At 40.5% G+C, this 16,497-nt stretch overlaps 1 protein-coding gene across 1 annotated transcript in view; it reads right to left on the minus strand.

Annotated features, from left to right (window-relative positions):
- Positions 1-16,497, minus strand: part of LOC124113805 — a 63,107-nt gene that overhangs the window by 14,391 nt on the left and 32,219 nt on the right. Inside the window, exons 3-4 of the mRNA XM_048381396.1 lie at positions 12,471-12,672; positions 198-310 (exon numbers count right to left, since the gene is read on the minus strand). Of these exons, the coding sequence (XP_048237353.1) occupies positions 198-310; positions 12,471-12,672 (315 nt within the window). The remainder of the gene's footprint in view (positions 1-197; positions 311-12,470; positions 12,673-16,497) is intronic.

Here is a 16,497-nt window from a genome sequence, read left to right on the forward strand (position 1 = left end):
ATATGATGACATGCATCAAACAAGTCTGCAGAACTGACCACCTGATCCCATTAGTTGCTTCCTATCACAAGCTTGGGTTGCTGAACCTCAGTTCAAACCTGGAGCCCTAAATGAAGTGAAAGTATGCACTTGATGACTTTGATAGCACTGCTTTTCCTGTCTGTTCATGTCATGCAGACAGCCTGCGTGTTTCTTACCATGCTTGTGACCATGGCCTCGAACACCTTTTCATCACGGTCACTCTTACTGAAGGGAATCTTGGACGCAGACAGGGTCAGGGCGTAGGAGATCTGCACCATCTGCAGGGCATCTGCAACAGAGGGCATGACAGTCAGCCGAGTCAGACAATAACCAGGGCTCACACACAACCACTACCATCCATGTTCACTGTCTACACCATCTGTGTCTACTGTCTACACCATCTGCAGGGCATCTGCAACAGAGGGCATGCCGGTCAGCCGAGTCAGACATTAACCAGGGCTCACACACAACCACTACCATCTATGTTCACTGTCTACACCATCATTTCTACTGTCTACACCATCTGCAGGGCATCTGCAACAGAGGGCATGCCGGTCAGCGTAGTCAGACAATAACCAAGGCTCACACACAACCACTACCATCTATGTTCACTGTCTACACCATCTGTGTCTACTGTCTACACATTCTGTGTCTACTGTCTACACCATCTGTGTCTACTGTCCATACCATCTGTGTCTGCTGTCTACACCATCTGTGTCTACTGTCCATACCATCTGTGTCTACTGTCCATACCATCATTTCTACTGTCCATACCATCTGTGTCTACTGTCTACACCATCTGTGTCCACTGTCTACACCATCTGTGTCTACTGTCCATACCATCTATGTCTACTGTCCATACCATCTGTGTCTACTGACCATACCATCTGTGTCTACTGTCCATAGCATCAGTGTCTACTATCCATACCATCTGTCTACTGTCCATACCATCTGTGTCTACTGCCCATACCATCTGTGTCTACTGTCCATACCATCTGTGTCTACTGTCTACACCATCTGTGTCTATTGTCCATACCATCAGTGTCTACTGTCTACACCATCTGTGTCTACTGTCTACACCATCTGTGTCTACTGCCCATACCATCTATGTCTACTGTCCATACCATCTGTGTCTACTGTCTACACCATCTGTGTCTACTGACCATACCATCTGTCTCCTGTCCATACCATCGGTCTCCTGTCCATACCATCTGTGTCTACTGCCCATACCATCTGTGTCTACTGTCCATAGCATCAGTGTCTACTGTCCATACCATCAGTGTCTACTGACCATACCATCTGTCTCCTGTCCATACCATCTGTCTCCTGTCCATACCATCTGTGTCTACTGTCCATACCATCTGTGTCTACTGTCTACACCATCTGTCTCATGACCATACCATCTGTGTCTACTGTCCATACCATCTGTGTCTACTGTCTACACCATCTGTCTCCTGACCATACCATCTGTGTCTACTGTCCATACCATCTGTCTCCTGACCATACCATCTGTGTCTACTGACCATACCATCTGTGTCTAATGTCCATACCATCTGTGTCTACTGTCCAAAACATCTGTCTCCTGTCCATACCATCTGTGTCTACTGACCATACCATCTGTGTCTAATGTCCATACCATCTGTGTCTACTGTCCAAAACATCTGTCTCCTGTCCATACCATCTGTGTCTACTGACCATACCATCTGTGTCTACTGTCCATACCATCTGTCTACTGTCCATACCATCTGTGTCTACTGTCCATACCATCTGTGTCTACTGACCATACCATCTGTGTCTACTGACCATACCATCTGTGTCTACTGTCCATACCATCTGTGTCTACTGACCATACCATCTGTGTCTACTGACCATACCATCTGTGTCTACTGTCCATACCATCTGTGTCTACTGACCATACCATCTGTGTCTACTGACCATACCATCTGTGTCTACTGTCCATACCACCTGTGTCTACTGACCATACCATCTGTGTCTACTGTCCAAGTCCATACCATCTGTGTCTACTGACCATACCATCTGTGTCTACTGTCCATACCATCTGTGTCTACTGACCATACCATCTGTGTCTAATGTCCATACCATCTATGTCTACTGTCCATACCATCTGTGTCTACTGACCATACCATCTGTGTCTACTGTCCATACCATCTGTGTCTACTGTCCATACCATCTGTGTCTACTGTCTATACCATCTATGTCTACTGTCCATACCATCTGTGTCTACTGTCCATATCATCTGTGTCTACTGTCCATACCATCTGTGTCTACTGTCCATACCATCTATGTCTACTGTCCTTACAATCTGTCTATATGTCCTTACCATCTGTCCATATCATCTGTCAGTGATTGATATTATGAGCAACGATCCACGCCATCAGGTTACAGTGACACACCAGTCACCGAGCCATATCACGCATATAGCTCCATAAGAACTGTTCAGACAACTGAAGGTGACAGGTATGTACATCACGCTCCCAGCATCTGATTATACTGTGTGAACTCTGGGCTGAACATGACATGTTTTGGTAAGCATGACATAACAGCCATACCACTCCAGGGATGCAGACAAACCAAGAATGTCCGTATATACTCCCCGACAAATGAAACGCGAATACCATACATGTTGATTAATATTTGAAGAATTACTCATATTCAAGAGATATTAGATTGGTTCGACGCACAAATGAACATACTGGTATGTTGTGTGAATCGACGCTCATGAATGCATCACGTGTGACATCATAGATCCATGACTCGAGATGCACCATTTGTCTCGTTCAGGATTAGCGTGTAAAGTTTGGAAATCATGTGCAGCATATCATGATAAGAAGACACTCTGTGGTACCACTTAACTGATTGTCAGTTTTGTCATTAATTGGTACACATTGGAAACATCTCTTCTTAATGTATATATAATTCTCTATATGTTTCTATGGTTCACGTTTCTTCTGGTGACTAGATATACATCTCAGGAGTGTAACGATATATCAAACTATCGGACAAAAGGCAATTCTTTGCCCAATGATAGCACTGTATCGATAGTAATGTAAGGCTTAAAAAAATAAAAGAATTGGTTCTCAGGCAGTGATTTTTGAAAATATAGTATGGGTTGGCTCTGGTTTCTTTTTTGGGGGGTTGTTCATGCTAGTATGTTATCAAATTTTGTTTACAATACTTTCAGCAAAATTATGTTGTTCTTAAGTAATGAAGCATTTCACTGCCAGGGTTGTGTGTTTGAGACACGGAATATTTAGAGTTATTACACACATTCAGCTTCTGTGTATGCCTGATCTGATCGTTTGATACATGTATCTAAATAGTTTGGGCCAGGGCTGCGGTAAAACAATTCCCAATCACACATTTTGTTCCCAACTCTTGAGACCTGCAGTGGGTACCCGGATAGGGTCGAGTAATAGGGGTCGGATACCCGGGTAGTAAAGTTGGACTCGTCCCAGCCCTACAGGAGATCCTTGGGCTAGTGGTTAAGACACAAAAACAATGACCAGCTGTTATCTAACAACCACTAATTCCAACCAAAATCATTTCATATGCCAGTGAAAGAAACAAGAGTTTGTATTGTGATACTCCATGACCAGCCTGACCCAATGTTGAATAAGATTGCTATGTACAACAGTTGATCAGCAAGGGTCAGGTGCTCCAAACAATGAAATGTACAACAATGCACAACAAGAGTGAAATCAACAATACATTGATGTAGGCATGCTCCACAATGTAACATTGCAATCAATGGCTGGCTGGTGTGAACATAACAATAGCATAGCGATCGGGTGAGATGAGGAATTTATTGACTTGTTGAAGTCATGTGAAATCTCACCTCGACATGTGTTGAGTTGGAAACGTAAGAACCAGATTTTGCAAATTTAATCTGGGGATATACTTTTTTACGATAAACAGATTACAATAATTCCTTATTAAAATACAACACAGGGGGCTGGGAAGGCTTAATACTATTTTCAAAACTTGCAGAAGAATGACATCAGATTTGGTCTCATGAATATAAATGAAAGGGTAATGCAATATTCTCCAGAAACCATATCTAGTAAGTATGGATTTTCGTCAATAGTGAACTTGATGAAATTAAAAATGAATCATATCAATTCACTTTTATGGAAATAGTTATAGTGAGTGAGTGAGTGAGTGAGTGAGTGAGTGAGTGAGTGAGTGAGTGAGTGAGTGAGTGAGTGAGTGAGTGAGTGAGTGAGTGAGTGAGTGAGTGAGTGAGTGAGTGAGTGCGTGAGTGAGTGAGTGAGTGAGTTGGATTTAACGCCGCTTTTAACAGGAAAGCCCGAAGTGATGCAGGTCTCAGACGTTTACCACTTCGGTGAAACCCACGAGCACAGGTATGGTGCTGACAAACCTAGAAACATAATCGGGGTGAACCAGGATTCGAACCCACAATCATAGGTTTCTGGAATGCACAAGGGACGCAACTCAGCACAGAGAATCGCGGCGCCTTAGACGACTGGGCCACCTGTGCCCCCGGAAATAGTTATAGAGAGTTACAGAATTACAGATGCAGAAATACAGATATAGATATCAAGTCTTGTTAATCCGACACAAATGATGGGAACCAATTAAATCAGTGCTATTTAGACCCATTAATCCGACAGTCTCGCACCCTTTCTCCAACACATCTAATTTGCAACGAATTGCTGAAATCACTCATTAATCAGTCTCGTTAATCTGACACAGTGATCAGCATACTCCGCGGTCATCTCCCCATGAGCACACAGTCCCGTGGTTTGATGCGAGACGAGTCATCGAGTAGCTGCATACAATGTATGTTGTGGCTGGTCAGGGTGTTCTGAGCAGCTGTGTTATGAATATGATCAGCAGGATGATCATGAATAATTACCGGAACATTTACCTGTTATATAGTGGTGGATAGCGCTGTCGTTGATGGAATTTTCAGCCTATGTTATAATGATGGTTATACTGTCAAAGAAACACAATTCTACATGGCCTGATGGCAACATTTCAATGACAAGTTTAATAAAAATAGTTACGCGTGACACTATCATGACTATGGCAAGTATTATCATTATCATGATTTTTTAAAGGATTTATGAATATAAACAGGTTTGTTCCTATTCTCATCATTTTGACTGGTTGTTGATGTAAAGCTCACGAGGAAGAACATTCTGTGAAAATCCATAAACAAACATCTTCACACAATTTTGAACTAGTTTTGTAAACAATGCCATATTACTAATGAGCTAAAGGCACAAATTGGTTGTCTTTAGTATTTTAAATGTCCAGAGCTACAGATAAGCTGTGTATTATTCAAAACCAAATTAATTTCAATTAACTTGCGTACAGAAACCCATGCAGTAAATGAAAAACTCAAATGTATAAAAACAGCATGCGTAAATACCCAATGAAGCTTTTTCAGCATGCCTACAAAGGAGCTAATTTCCAAAACACAATTACGAGCAATATACTTTCCCACTCAAGCTTATAGTTAGAACCCTTATATGCATTTAAAACATTTTTAATTTTTTTTGAAATCTCAAAATGTTTACTCATTTTGGTAAAAACAAACAATAGACTGATGAATAGATGAGTGACATAATATTGGTTACCCAATGAAAAATGTTATAACCCAATTAAAATCGAAACCTTCAAGTAAAAACTCAATTGCTCAAAAAGTTATCTGGAGCCCTGACTACATTTACGTAAGGAGTATGGTGACTTCCCATGATTTTTCATAGCGCAAGAAAGAAAAATAATGTTGTATTTGGTGACACTGGTCCTCTTATTCACATCAAGCTACAAAACAGTGTTGCCAGAGAATTGTAAAAAATTTCACCACCATACTCTACAAGTGATCTAAAACTGAACAAGTCTACTTTCATTTTTGACCGACCCAAGCTAACTCATCAGCCAAACTCTGAAAAACATGAATCAATGAAGTGTGGCCAAAGTACAGGAACAAAAACACCTTAAGTTTACCAAGGTTATAAATTTTGTACAACTGAGGTCCAAGGAATAGAACATTATATGGCAAGCCGACAATGCTTCATGGTGACCAGCTCATTTCAGTGCCATGCTCCAATGAACTGGATACACCACCAAATCTCCTTCAAAAAGATGGCGTCTACTTCTTGCTGGTGCTCCAGTTGAGGGACGCTGTGGAGAAGTTTTATGTTTCTTATTTTATTTTCTAACAAACAATACTAACACTTCCCATTATGAATATGGCAATGGTTAAGGTCAAAGTGTGAGGACAGGTCATTCACCCCCTATGGATCAATACGGTCTGGAATAGTTTTGAACCAAACATACCGTATTTGACGTAATAAGCGCCCAGGGCGCTCTCAAAATTAGAAATAGGGGGCTCTTATTAGAATATTATTTTGTTGAAAAAAAACAGGGTTTCCGTGGTTTATGCTGACAGCCTGAAATGTTTATATATGACAGATATATTTTTCCAGAATTTAATTGCCCATAATTAAGGGTGCATATAACACACGAGTGCGTATTATACGCGAATAAATGAGTCTTGTGTACATTGATCAGTCAGAAGGGGTGCTAATTGGGATTGTTCACGAGCCAATATATTAGCAAATATCGCCGTGGGCGCTTATTAGAGCAGGGCGCTTATTACATCGAATACAGTAATCAAAGTTTTATACCAGGTATGCCATGTGGGTGGTGAAAGAACGCATGTTAACTTCCTATTCAAGCACATCTACAGGATACCCCACTCTGACACTGAATACTGACTCCAAGCCAACCAGTCTGTGTGTATCTGAGCACCAGCCAGGGAAACAATAAGTACCATCTTTTAACATGATTTGGTATGTCACAGCTGGGGAATTGAACCACCGACCTTCTGCTCTCCAGGGAGACTATTATCCAATAGACCGTGGATAAGGTCTACATGTTGCAAAGACATTGACAATGAAAAATTGAGAGAGAGAGTGAGTGAGTTGGGCTTAACGCCGCTTTTAACAGTATTCCAGTTATATCACAGCGTGTCAGCTTAATGTTTGAGGAAAGCTCGAAGTGATGCAGGTCTCTGGCGTGCCCCAGGGACGCAACTCTGCACAGCGAATCGCGGCGCCTTAGACGACTGGGCCACCCGTGCCCCCCGACAATGAAAGAGTATGTTTGACAAGACTGATGTAAATTTAGTGCTGGTGAGACGAGGATGAAATGAAATGATAAAATACCCCCCAAATCATGAATCGGTGGATATGTTTTTTCCTCCTTCATACAAGTATCAATCACAGTTGCACACCGAGTAAAAAATATTGATTCTTACCTTAAACATTTGCTTTAATAGTTGTTACACCAAACACTAATTAGTAGCAAATATTTTTAAAGAAAACGTAAATATTTTGATCCAATGCATCATACTTGGCACTGCCGACTGTAAATCATCAGTGTACCAGGCAATTGGCCATCCTGTCTACGAAAAAAATAGCTCATGCACTACAGATAAGAGCACATGCAAGTATCGTGCTACGTATCAGCTTGTGTGCAAGGTATTGTGAAACGTATCGGATTTCACAGTTGGTTAACCATCCCAGCCCTAAATATTCTGAAGGCAAACAAATAACTGATCAAGAGAACTGGTTTCATCGTTGGTAGTTATTTAGTTATAACTGCAACCCAGCTCAGACAAACACAGGCAATCAGTTAGCCTGTTTCACAGTCACTGAACCATATTATTTTCCCCCAAGCCAAGCCCTTTCTGTAATGCTATAACCCTACATACAGTCAAGTCTCGTTCATCCAATACTTGTTCATCCAATACTCGTTAATCCGACAATCAGCTCTATCCAACACAAATGTTGGGAACTGATTCAATCAGTGCTATTTAGACCCGTTGATCCGACAGTCTCGCACTCCGACTCCGACACACATAATTTGCAAGGAATTACCGAAATCACTCATTAATCAGTCTCATTAATCTGACACAGTGATCAGTGTACCGTACCCTGTGATCATCTGCCCGGGGGTATACAGCCCCGTGTTTTGATGTGAGACAAGTTGGCTTGATACTGAATATTACAACAGATGCAGAGATAAACTTGCATAATCATATGTAACCAACCATGTCGGATTAACAGGACTGTATAAAGCAAGTCTTGATTTTTCCACAGGCAAACCCCGATCTCACTGGGGTTTCTTTTCAATTAAATGGTAATTGCTTATTTCAATAAAAATGACATAGCTTCAGAGACTAAGCGTTCGTCAAGGCAGTCAGTGGATTACGAAGCCTCCACCAATGTAAGACACATGTTCAAGCATTTCCCTACAATCTCCTTGCTCTCCGAACTGACTTCACCTCCTGCTTACCTGAGTCCATGGAATCAAGTTTGTTTGTTTATTTGTTTGTTTGTTTGTTTGTTTGTTTGTTTAACGTTGCACTCAGCAATATTCCAGCTATATGACGGCAGTCTGTAAATAATTGAATCTGGATCAGACAATCCTGCGATTGACTTCATGAGCATCAACCAGGTCAGCGAGCCTGACCACCTGATCCCATTAGTCGCCTCTTACGACAAGCATGGGTTACTGAAGACCCAATCTCATTAAAATCAGATCTTAGTTCTCGCTACCGCTAAACAAAGATCTGAGGACATCCCATTACGGGTCACGTCAGACCGACCTTGCGCGAACTTTGACCGACCAATGGAATGACCAATCAGAAGGCAGCTTTCTCATGCTTTATGGCACTAATTTCAAATTGGCGACTACGCTTCGAAACGTATTTTGACAAATTCTCCATTACAAATTTGAAACCTGAACAAAAGAACATTCTGGAATGACTAATAGATGGTCTAGATTGTATGGATACAGTCGTTAAACCTGTAACTATCGTTCGGAGTTAAAGTTTTCAAGGCTGCATGATTAGAAATCACATTCCGACTGTCACTTTCATAATCTGGTAAGGGATGCTCTGATTAGTCGGATGAAAGATCGTTCTGACGTGACCCGTAATGGGATGTCCTCAGATCTTTGTTTAGCGGTAGCGAGAACTGAGGTCTGATCTTAATGAGATTGCTGAAGATCAATTCAACCCGTGATCCTCACGGGTCCCCAATCAAGATTCACCCCTTTAAACACAAAGCCACTGATTATAGAGAGTAATGACTCTTGTAGGACTGGGATGAGTCCAAATTTACAACCCGGGTACCCACCCCTCTATTACCCGACACTACCCGGGTGCCCACTGTAGGTCTCAGGGGATGTCTCCAAATGTCCAACTGGGAACATTTTTAGCATAGCCCTGGCAAAACGTATTTAGATACATGTATTAAACAATCTGGTCATTCATACACTGAAGTTGAATTCAATCAAAAGGAATGGGTGCATAGTTAGAAAGAAATGCAAACATTAGTGACTTGTAGTGTAATCATAATTTTTGTCATTACACTATATATCACATGACTAACCACGGGTCCTGGTAGTCCTGTGGGTACGCGGGTCCTACTCAGTACCTACCCGGCCCGGATACCCGAGTAACCCGTCCCAGCCCTAGTCTCTTGGTCATTTTAGTTGTATGCACGTTTTCCTTTTATTCCAAAAAGTGAAAACAATTTGGTTTCTAATTCATAAATTTGTTTACCAGCTGTATTAATATCTACAGTCTACTCAGTCTACTCAGTCTACAACTGCTTGTAAGGCGTCTCCAGGCTTTTGAACTTCTCACAATGCTAAGCTGGAGGTAACAAAACATGTATAGTGACTTGGCATTTACCTAAATAATCTTAAGTTATCCTACATCCCACATGCTGACAGCTAAACATCAAAAAAAGCTAACACTAAATCCATCACATACAAATAGGGATACACACTTAGATACATGGAGCATGCAACATTTCCATCTTCAGCGCTCGCTCCAATAAGCACCACCGACCAACTTCTTCATCAATGTGTAAGTCATAAACATCCCATACAGACCTCGAAAATTGACATGACAGTCTGTGTTTTCTTGCGTATAATTTGTACAAAAAATGCAGCAGTCTAAAAGGGGTCCGTAACTGTCTGGTCACTATTATCAAAACTGTTTTATTTTCATCGACGTTTGAATTAAGTTGTTCTCTATGGCTCAGTCTCTGATGACAAACTCATCTTGGGTATTGTTTAAATGAGCAGCCCATTGGTTAAGTTGTAATAAATAAAGCACAAAAGGTATTATGGCAAATACAGAAGTCATCTTTCACAAGTGAAGACATCCCCATGATCACAACACAGAGCTACAGATAAGCAGCGTATTTGCGTAAAATTGCCAAACAAAAATATTGAAAACCCAATTACTTTCAATTAACTTGCGAACAGAAAGCATAAGCAGCATATTTACGTAAAATACCCCCCCAAAATATTGAAAACCCAATTACTTTCAATTAACTTGCGAACAGAAACACATAAGCAGCGTATTTACGTAAAATACCCCCCCCCCCCCCCTCCCAAATATTCAAATCCCAATTACTTTCAATTAACTTGCATACAGAAACGCATGCATGAAATGAAAAACTCAAATGTATAAAAACAGCTTGTGTAAATACCCAATGAAGATTTTTCAGCTTCAAAGGAGCGAATTTCCGAAACACAATTACGAGCTAATTTACTTTCCGTATCAAGCCTATTTATTTAGAACAGTTATATACATCCAAAACATTATTTGATTATTTTATAAATCTTAAAATGTTCACTAAATTGGGGAAAAACCCTATAGATTGATGAATAGATGAGTGAAAATATATTGGTTACCCAATGAAAAATGTAATAACCCAATTAAAATAGAAACACTGGAGTAAAACTCAATTGCTCAAAAAATTATCTGGAACTCTGACTACATTTACGTAAGGGATATGGTGACTTCAAGGAATGAGTGCATTGGGTTTGATACTGCTTTGAACACTATTACAGTAATATCACTGAGTGTCAGTTTGAGGTTGGAGGAAAGTCCCGAGTAATTCAGGTCTTATGTGTTTACCACCATGGTGAAACATGTGAACACAAGGCGAGTGTTGACATACAAAGAGTGATCTAATGGCATTGAATGCCGCCTCTAACAATATTCCAGTTGTATCACACAGCCTGTTGGCTCAATGTGGGAGGAGTGAGAGACTAGAGTTAAAATTTAACATAGCATCAGCATTTATTTCAGCCATGTAGCAATGAGAAAAAGTTGATGTATTCACAAGTGAGTCATTTATGCAAAGTTATATTTAAAAATAAATTTCGTCAAACACATTTGGGCACAGCAATATCATTCATACAGTTTTAAACACAGGATATAGGCCACCAGTAACCAAAGCTAGGCCACCTCGCTGGGGATCATGGGGACTTATGGTGCCCCTGCTTCCTGCACGATATCCCAGCAGGACTTAGTCATCACTTTAGCTATTGTGCACAATACTAGCCAATATTAAAATATATTCAGCAATGAGTTGCCTTAAATGATAGTTCCATCGATTATGATAGGATTATGTGTCACACAGGGGACAATCTTAAAGTAGGAGGACAGCCAGGAGTGATGCAGGTCTTAAATGTATCACTTTGGTGTATCCCACGAGCATAGGTATGGTGCTGACAAAGCGATGATCATAATTTTCTGGTTTGCACAAGGGAGGTAATTCTGCACAGCAAATTGCGGCTCCATAGCCTGGGCAACCAGTGCCCCCTGACAAACTAAGAATCATATCAGGGGTAATCTGGGATTCAACCCCACCATCATAGGATTCTGGCACTAAGGGACCTAACTCTACACAGCAGTTTACAGTACCTCAGACAACCAGGCTCCCTATCTCCATAGCAACCATAAAAATAGCAACATGAACAGAATGATATCAAAGACATAGAGGGAATCATGGGGACTTATGGTGCCTCTGCTTCATGCACGATATCCCAGCAGGACTTAGTCATCACTTTAGCTATTGTGCACAATACTAGCCAATATTAAAATATATTCAACAATGAGTTGCCTTAAAAGATAATTCCATCGATTATGATAGGATTATGTGTCACACAGGGGACAATCTTAAAGTAAGAAGACAGCCAGAAGTGATGCAGGTCTTAGATGTATCACTTTGGTGTAACCCACGAGCATAGGTATGGTGCTGACAAACTGAGAAATATAATCGAGAGAAGCAGGACTCAAACCGATGATCATAATATTCTGGTTTGCACAAGGGACGTAACTCTGCACAGCAAATTGCGGCGCCATAGCCTGGGCAACTAAGAATCATATCAGGGGTAATCTGGGATTCAACCCCACGATCATAGGATTCTGGCACTAAGGGACTTAACTCTTCACAGCAGTTAACAGCACCTTAGATAACCAGGCTACCTATCCCCACAGCAACCACAAAACTAGCAACATGAACAGAATGATATCAAAGACATAGAGGAAATGTAAACACAACAATTAAAGCTCCGTAAATACCAACCCTCTGTAGTTAAATAGTCCTTGCTTGCAGCAAATAGTTTGAAATAATATTTATGCTGTTCCACTTCATCAAATTTCTTCAGAATCTCCTTGCCGGACTTCACAAACTGTTCCCTCGTGATCCTGTCCCTGACGGTGTGGCCGTTCAGCATCTGCCGGTACATCAGCTTCCCGAACTTGTGCAGCGGACCATGGAACGCATTCTGAAACACAGAAAGATGTCCCTGATCTATATCATGTATACTGTCATCTTCTATCATTTATAGAGACGGGTAATGGCTTGAATTTCGTATCGCAATTTATTGCAATAATAATTCATCTATTGTGATACATACCACAATAATTGCATGAGTTCTTGCATCAGTAATTGGTTATGAAACAGAACTAAAAAATAATTCCCCGCACATTTCTGACAACTTCGTATTTTGTTACGATCACAGGAAACAGTTTCTAAATTCATAATTTCATATTTTCTATTTGAATTGTCTATTGTTTAGACTTATGTAAACATTGCCAAAATGATGGACAAATTTGTTAAAAAAAGTTAAGGAACATGAATACTTTTGGGAACACCCTTTTGTAGCAGAGAGTGAACACAATTTCCTAAAAAAATCCCCCAAAATATGTATGATCCCTACCTTTTTTGTTCACCGTATGATCCCTAACTTTTTTGTTCACCAAATAAATAATCTCACATGTTACAATATAATGGGTTGGTTGATTGGTTTGTTGTTTAACGCCGCACTCAGCAATATTCCAGCTATATGATGGCGGTCTGTAAATAATCGAGTCTGGACCAGACAATCCAGTGATTGATATCATGAGCATAAATTCAAGCAATTGGGATCGATGACATGCATCAACCAAGTCAGCGAGCCTGACCACCCGATCCTGTTAGTTGCCTTTTACGATAAGCATAGTCACCTTTTACGGCAAACATGGGTTGCTGAAGACCTATTCTACCCCGGAATCTTCACGGGTCTACAATATAATGGGACATGTATTGCAATATATTGAGAGCTATAGTGTTTGACAGTGTTTGACGGTGTTTGACACTGATTGTACATGCAGGTCCTTCTTTCTACATACCACGGTTAAAATAATTCTCAACATGGTCAGTCGCCGCCATTTTGTTGTCATGCATACAAGGGAGATAACTCTGTGTAAATTACCACTTAATACATATTGCATCAAAAATCGTATGCCAACACACATCCTTACATAATATCTTCTAAAATATCAATTCACAAGCATGTGTGATACACGGTAGTTACATTATTTGTTGGGTCATGGACAATCACAAATCAATTTCATCCTGTAAAGTTATGGGGATTGGATGAGGGTCTGTGTTTAACTTGTATAGATTTGTGTGACATCTGTTCTCATAACTCACCAACATTTAAATCTCATGACCGCCAGCTGTCAGTCAGGCTCGGCTCACATACCATATTATACCATATTGTACCATATTGTACTATATTGCACATGACTGGACATTCACTGACAAACAAAATGTTGCTGACTCAATTACACTACTGACAAACAGAAAAGACTGAAATATAAACCCACTGGTCCTCCAGCAAAGATAAAAACTAGGGGTGACTATTGATCTGGAAATCACTATTGCAATAACTATTGATATTGAAAGAAACTATTGCGATAACTATTGATATCGCCAGACTATTGCAATAAATATTGAGCATTTTCAGTGTATCATTTTAGAATAAGTGCTTACCAATAGCAATATATCAATATTTCGATTTATCGTGACACCCCTAATAATAACCCATTCATATTAGCAAAGATGATGTCTGAACATGCTAAAGTGACAACCAATATCAACCAATTGATCGAAATAAAAAATATTCAGCAATATTCCGGCTATATTCGGATTGCGGTCTGTAAGTAATCGAGTCTGGACCAGACAATCCAGTGATTAACCTCATGAGTATCGATCCACGCAATTGGGATACAATGACATGCATCAACCAAGTCAGCGAGCCAGATCACCCGATCCCGTTAGTCGCCTCTTACAACAAGCATAGTCGCTTTGTACGGCAAGCATGGGTTGCTTAAGACCTATTCTATCCTGGATCTTCACGGATCGAATCTTAAGCTAATGTGATGTGATCTGTGAACCAAAACAAACACTTTTTGACCTCACTGAAGTTAAAGACACATTTTCCAGGAAGAACCCAGATTGTTCGAGCCAATGGCCAATCACCAAGGACCAGTTTGAAAGTGAGACATGTCCTGCTGCCTGTTTACATTAGAAACTATTGACATGAGGACAAACATAACGTGCATGTTGTATTCAGCATGAAGCATGTCTTTGTCAATGAAAGTGTACACTGTACCGCCCTGCAATATGAAAGGATGTTGCTCAGACTTAGTGCACTATAGTCTGGAAAGTAATTTAAGGTACCCACGTTTACTACAATATCTGAAAAACTATCGGACCTACTCCAGTCAAAATTGGTATGAGATTATTAAACAGTCATACATAACTGGATATTACATTTAAAGACAATCGGTGCATGAATAAAAAATCTGTCTATTTACCTATCACTATATTTCATCAACAACCAGACCTTTTGGCACGGGTGGAACGAGCATTCATTGAAACAGCCATCTGCGTAATGCTACCCCTGCGTCACAGGGCCATATGACACAGTTGAACCAATCAACTCAACTCGAAAGGGTGCACGGGAATCACGCACGTTGAGACGCCCAACGCTAACACCGTGATTCCCGTGTACTGTAGTACTTATTTCAGTTGAAAGTTCGTTGCAAGTGAGTGAGTGTTTAAGTTGGGTTTAACGCCGCTTTTAACACTATTCCAGTTATATCGCGGCGTGTCAGCTTAATGTGGGTGGAAAGCCTGAAGTGATGCAGGTCTCAGACGTTTACCACTTCGGTGAAACCCACGAGCATGGGTATGGTGCTGACAAACCTAGAAACATAATTGGGGCGAACCGGGATTCGAACCAACAATCATAGGTTTCTTGCATGCCCAAGGGATGCAACTCTGCACAGCGAATCGCGGCGCCTCAGACGACTGGGCCACCCGTGCCCCCTCGTTGCAAGTGCGGTGTAGACGATTAGGAGATTATCTGATTAAGTGACTTTACATGGTAGACACAATTTTATGGATAACAACTTCTTTAATACTGTAAAAAGTGACGTTTTAGTATAGATCCTTATACCTTTGTCATACCGTTGCTTGAAAACGGTATAAGGATCTATACCGATACATCGCTTTTTGCAGTATTAAAGAAGTTCTTATCCATAACATTTTTGTCTACCTTGTCATCCGTCAACTTCTTGGTAATGCGTGTCAAACAATTTATGCATATTTAGCTTTGCAGGTGGATATTTGTCACCTGAATATTTCATTTGAAACACAAGTTAGTCAGAGGTTTCAAATTCTGAAATCAAATCAAAGGAGACTGTGGATCAAATATTCAATAACACCTCAACTATTAAAATGTCAATGAACAAAATGTTATTTTCTGTAGCACTAGGGAGTTTCTCTGTGAACTCTCACAGAAGATTTCCCATATTACAAAACAACATTCTTCAACCAATCCAATCGCAGCACACACAATCAAATTTTTTAAAACTGAGCAGACCATTCATTGAGACCAAATTACAGTGAAAATTTGTCAAATTAATAGTATTAGTCATATATATCATATATCATATATCATAGTCATATATATCACAATTGACTCCTCTCTGCATGAGTGAGTGAGTTTGGTTTTACGCTGCTTTTAGCAATATTCCAGCAATATCACGGCGGGGTACACACCAGGGCTTCACACATTGTACCCATGTCGGGAATCGAGTCGGTGTCTTCGGCGTGACGAGCGAACGCTTTAGGTTCTACTACACCAAATCAGTACCAGTTTGGAGAGTGCGGTTTTCGTAGGGAGCCTTCAGTGCAGATCGAGAGATATCTGCAGGCTGTGATTGGAGGATATTCTGTAAGATTTTTATGTCTTTCAGATGTACATCCATCCAGTTAT

This window comes from Haliotis rufescens, unplaced genomic scaffold (genome assembly GCF_023055435.1).
Source record: "Haliotis rufescens isolate VD_foot unplaced genomic scaffold, xgHalRufe1.0.p SCAF_38, whole genome shotgun sequence".
In the NCBI taxonomy this organism is placed as follows: domain Eukaryota; kingdom Metazoa; phylum Mollusca; class Gastropoda; order Lepetellida; family Haliotidae; genus Haliotis; species Haliotis rufescens.